This window comes from Pygoscelis adeliae, unplaced genomic scaffold (assembly GCF_000699105.1).
Source record: "Pygoscelis adeliae isolate BGI_AS28 unplaced genomic scaffold, ASM69910v1 Scaffold427, whole genome shotgun sequence".
NCBI classification, from domain to species: Eukaryota; Metazoa; Chordata; class Aves; order Sphenisciformes; family Spheniscidae; genus Pygoscelis; species Pygoscelis adeliae.
In genome coordinates, this window is record NW_008825214.1 from 1,480,937 (window position 1) to 1,486,718 (window position 5,782).

Here is a 5,782-nt window from a genome sequence, read left to right on the forward strand (position 1 = left end):
TATTCTTCTGCAGAACAATACCCACTATTCAGAGTACCCTGCAGTTCCTCCCTTTGACAAGAGCTGTCATATCTGGCAAAGGCAGAATGAAAGATGAATCCAGGTCCTGCGATAAAAGGACCTTTCGTGAGAAACTGAAAAGTAAGTCTTTTCTCATAGGGATGCATCCAGACCGGGGGAAAATAGGCATGGAAATAAATTACAGGCATCTGCCAGCTTTATGATACTTGCCCAGTATTACTGAAATAATACTAAAATAATTGTTATTCAGAGTTTTAATGCTCCTACAAGTTTCCTCTACTGCTAGTGTACAAAAAACAGAAATCCTTTGACCTCAACGCTAACAAACAAGTTTTGCTCAGCTCACATATTCTGCATGAAACAGAATACAAATCTAATATTTTAATACAATATGTATGTATATTTAATATTAATCACATTTACATATTTAAATTATCCTACTACATTAACAATACTATAGATACAATATTTGGTAAAAACTAGCATGGTTAAGTCTTCAAATTTTGGTATTGCTTTCTAGCAAGTGTAAAACAGAATAGAAAACAAACTTTCTGTGTGAAGAATAAAGTGTATTTTAACAGAAGCAGCCAAGATCTGCTGCAAAATACAGATCACGTACGCTGACATTTACACAAAACCTTGCAATAATAAAAGGTACTGTCATCACTATATTTACAAGAAACTGCCCAATAGTTCTGTTACCAATTGCACTAGTGATTATTTAAAAAAAAAAACAAAACACAACACAGCATCCTTGTCTTGTCCTTCAGAGATCAGAAGTAATTTGTCTGTAAGAAGTGACCTTGTTTAAACTGTATGTACTAGAAAATATACAACTCTACAATAGGAAGAGGTTAGAAAAGTTGAATACTGTGGAAAAAATTTATTAGTCTATACAAGTCTTCTGAAACAAACCATTGGCTTTGATACAGTAAATTCAAGTGAATACTCATTGCAATAGTGTTTTTCCATACAGAGATCAAGAAGCCCTATAGCTTCCCATTTAGTGTCTGTGACAGGAGGTTTTATTTCTGAACAAGTAGCCACACAAAGCAGACGTGTGATAGAGATCTTCACAGCCACAGTGAGCTACAGTTTGAGATAAAGTTATATTACAAACATTTAGGAAAATTAGGCATCTGTACCGAAGTGTGGCAAATTGATTCACAATGAAAGAACAAAGATGTCATTCAGATCCCTTGCCAAAAATGAAGACTTCCTACAGCAAGTCTAGAGCAGACTGCATCATAAAAACCTAGAGTGCAAGAGTACCACAAATTTAGTATATAAATATCACAGGATTAAAACTCCAGTTAAGACATCAACTGAAGTGATGATTAAAAAGAAAAAAGGGCATCCCCCAGCTTTGCAAAGGAAGTTTTCAAAGCATCTCTTCAAGAAGGTGCTGATACCAACTATGGCCTGTGCCAATTTGTATTCTAGACAGCTCTGCTGAAAGAAAAATTTAGCAGACTTGTCTAAGAACTGTATAATCTTGCCGTTTTTAATACCATAAAAAAGCATTTACTAGAAGAAATGAAATGTAACATTTATAGCTCACACTGTTTTCAAGATCTGTGCACACTATATAGTTCTATAATTTCAAGAGTATTTAAAAATAAGACAGAGAGCAGACAATGCAGTAGTGCGTTTGTTAGATGGATTTGTTTAGAATAGTTACATGATGAATGAGTAGTTACATGATGAATGTATAGAGTTGTAAAATTTTTAGTGCATTTGTTCTTGCACATTATTTATGCTACTTATAAAAACCTGAAGATTGCAAATTGGGCATGCTTACCATCACATTTTCAAACTGGGAAAGCTGCAGAACATTTTTCCTACAAGTGTTCACTGCCATGATACCAACAAATATGTGCAAACTGCAAGGTCCCTAAAAATAGCATTTAATGAAATTTATGTACAGAAAGATGTCACTATCTGTTTAAATATGCAAAGAATAAGCTTCCCAAAGTTTATAACATAGAACAGTATCCACCACATGCTCCTCCTCCTCCATATACTTCTTCCTTGTTTGATAGCTTTACACCTCTGTTTTGGCTCTCACTCTCCCACAGTCCAGGAGTCTGAATGATTTTTTCAACAAGTTCTTCGAAGGCACACTGTACACCATCACATGTTTTTGCACTTGCCTCTGGAGAAGAGACACAAGAAGTCAAGTGTTAGCATAGCTTCCAGTAACTTGTTTAGTATTTCTTTCAGTTAAGTCTCAACCTAGACTTACAACTTCTACAATATATTCTATAATAATGTAGCAGCACCAAAATTAGCAGGTATGCAGATTTCTGTTGCCACATAAGGCAGCACCTCAAAAGACTCTTAACAGAAGAGCTTCCAAGCTGAATGTCACTAGAATATATGGCAACACCTATAGCTTAGCTTTATTTTTCTGTGGAAAGCACTTCAGTAAGAAGAAAGGAGGGTTCTACTAACTTAAGATGTCTGCTAAGCATGGTTGCTGTTCTTTATTTCAGTTCTGTACATTAGTCAGAACTGCAGTACCACCATACCATAACCAAGGATCTATACTGTAGGATTCTGGGTCAGCCTCCATGATACAACTCATCTGACAAAAAGCAGTAAGGGATCTCATTTCTTCTGCAGTTAGCAGAATTCTAGGTAATTTCACTCAGGAGCCTTACTTTGGCTAAGCCCAAGAAATTTGCTCACAGGGTATATTATGAGAACAACAGATACCATCTGAAACTGTTCAGTCCCACTAGGGCTTGCCCTGTTTTTCTACGCAGCCATGCAGATACTTAGCGTATGTAGCGTACAAAGTATTAAGGTATAGTTTAATTTTCATGTTTCTTTTCATCTTCCATGCACTTAACAGCTTGTGCCTTAACTCTGAACTGCTATTTCCACATCTGACACTGTAGCCAAAAAGAAACACAGCAAGGTATTAGACAAAGATGTCATTAGTCAGAGATGGGAACGTTAAGTCTAAGTACAGGAAATGTCAATGAACTGCTTTGCTACTGGAGTCATCCTATAAAGTAATCCCTGCTGATCCTTAAATGAAACATGTAATAAACTTTATGCATAAAGAATCACTTCACCACCCACTTTAATTTATCATTGCGAGGCTTTGCCTACAAGACCCATCTCATTTTGCAGCAAGATGAGACCAACACATTTGCTCCAGTCATGATTATGTCATTATTCAATCCCACCCACCATTTATAAGTTAATTGTATTCCTACCTATTTTTACATCCCAGTTCTAATACAGATTTCTGTCAAGTACCAGCTCTTTTGCTATACTGAAAGCTGGCCACTAGTACCAGTTTTCCCTCTTCCATTTTGCTTCTGTTATTAATTTAGCAAGTAGCCTGGGAAAAGAAATCAGACAAAACCCCAAACCTAAACCAAGTTTTGTCAGACTACAGTAAAGCCTGTATTCCAGCCTTAATCCTTATGTATTTCAGTATACTCATCCACACTTAGAATAGATAACTGGACATATTTAGGTATTCCCATCTTTTTTAAAATTGTCCCTATTATCTTTGTACCTACTGCAGCTGAGAAATATCATTAATTGGATTGTATGTATGAAGATTATCAGTCCTACAGAAGTGGTACTTTTCACTATGTAACAAAAATCAAGATCTCTGCAAATATCTATAACATACCTATGAACAACATGGAATGTTTTCTTGCAAATTTGAGACCTTCATTTCTGTCAACTTCACGGTTTTCCTGTAATAAGACACAGCATTAATATGCATTATTAACAAAATACACCAACAGATTACTTACTGCTGTTGAATTCACTTTACCTTATCAATCTTGTTGCCAACTAGCATTTTCACTATGTCATTCCTTGTACAGTACGTTTCCAGTTCATTTAACCAGTTATCCAGCTTGACAAAAGTATCTCTTCTTGTGACATCATAAACTGAAAGATATTAGCAATATTATTTCCACAATATTTTTCTAATACAGCTTACGTTACAAAAGGAGCAAAAAATTATGGCTTTTTTACTTAGAAAACTGAAGTAGTCCCAAGGATTCCAATTTATTTACTACAGCAAGACAACAGGAAAAAAAATTAATATCCACCAGCTCAAATCACTGATGATACTAATGCAAAGCAACTCTAAGATTCAGTCATCTACTGTTCTCAGACTTAATTTATGTTGAGACATCCTACCTCACAGGCTAGAGACTATCATTCTCCGAGGAATTCTACACTTGCAGACCCTTGATGTAGGATACTTATTAACAACCCTACACAAAAGATATGCAAAGAGGATAGCATGACCTTCTGCACTGACTTAGTGATAATTAAGACTCATAACACTGCTGCTATGCTACTGATTCAGCTACAAAAGTAAACTGATCACCAAATCCTCAGAAATACCAGTGAACTACTGAATTTTCAGCATTTTAGTGTTTCAAACTATTTAGCATTTGTGTGGGACATCAGTAATATAATAAGCCATGCTAGGAGCAGAAAGGGCAGACAAAAAGCAGACCTTGTTAAACCTAAAATCCACTACCCAGTAACTATCTAATAGCTACCATTTCAAGCTATGAAAGTATTTTTTCCTTCATTCTCACATCCCATGTGCAGACAGGCATAAACAGTTGTTTTCAATCAAATCCATAGCTTGGCTTGCATGAACAACCTTATTTTTAGGAAGTCATTTAACAAAGAAAGAGTCAAGAGAAGATTATGACATAAAATGAGAGTGCAAGTCTCAACAGCAGAACTTCCTAGCTCACAAACAGTGCTTGCTTACTTTTACAGCTTTCAACAGGTAAGTGGCAGGTTCAGTGCCAGCAATTAAGTGACTTGACAAGACACGCCTTGACAGCACAGCATCTTCCTATACCAGGAAGATAATGCAACTCAGACTTGGGAAAAAGTACATACAAAACAAAACCTACCAGGAGTCTCATGACAGAGGTTACTCCAAGTTAAACAATTTAACTGGACACAATAACTTACCAAGAATCTCTCAAGTCAGATGCCTCTTCAAAAAAAGTGAAACTTACTTCCCTGACCTTACTTTAGTTAGCGCCTCAATTCTAGCAGCAGTGAAGCAGAACTTCAGAGCTCAGCGCCTAGTTAACAGGTTCCATATACAAAAGAAAAGCAAAAGAGACTTCACTGTGAAGTTGCAATTATGGGTTTTGGCCTGGGTTTCTCCCACACAGATGGATGCTTTTTAAGCTCCCAGCTAGTCTTTTCTAAGCAATTCTGACTGCGTAACATCCCATCAGTATGGAGACACAAATAGCAAAAAATGCCAGCCAGACTCCACAGTGTTTATATTAATTTCATTAAGAAAAAGGAATAGGGAGAAGAAAAAGAGAAAGCTGTATACATACTGATACAGAAAGAATACACTGAGGAGAAGAGAAAAAAATTTTTTTTTTTTTTGACTACGGGCTTAGTAAGCACAGGCAAAAACCAAAATAAATAAAAGGCAAATTCCTGGCAGCACAGGGACAGCTCCAAGCTAAAAACTACTGCTATTTGAAGGGATAATCTCATGCGAAAATCAGTGGTTCTCGGGCTAGTGAGATTGACTACATAAGAAAAAGAGGTCAGGCATCAAGATCCTTTAGTGTATGAGTTGTTCATCACAGACACAATGATTTTCAATACCAATTAGATATAGAAAGGTTATATGAGTTTGTGTAACTCCAATGCATGAGAAAACCACAAACTTCTTCAAAATAGCATGCAAAGCTATACTTACCTAGAATAACACCTTGTGCACCTCTAT

General features: G+C 36.2%; 1 protein-coding gene across 1 annotated transcript in view; it reads right to left on the bottom strand.

Moving 5' to 3' along the window:
* Positions 1–400: 400 nt before the first annotated feature.
* Positions 401–5,782, bottom strand: part of RAB18 (RAB18, member RAS oncogene family) — a 57,733-nt gene continuing 52,351 nt past the window's right edge. The window contains exons 4-7 of the mRNA XM_009329128.1: positions 5,756–5,780; positions 3,824–3,942; positions 3,677–3,743; positions 401–2,176 (exon numbers count right to left, since the gene is read on the bottom strand). Of these exons, the coding sequence (XP_009327403.1) occupies positions 1,998–2,176; positions 3,677–3,743; positions 3,824–3,942; positions 5,756–5,780 (390 nt within the window). The 3' untranslated portion in view covers positions 401–1,997. The remainder of the gene's footprint in view (positions 2,177–3,676; positions 3,744–3,823; positions 3,943–5,755; positions 5,781–5,782) is intronic.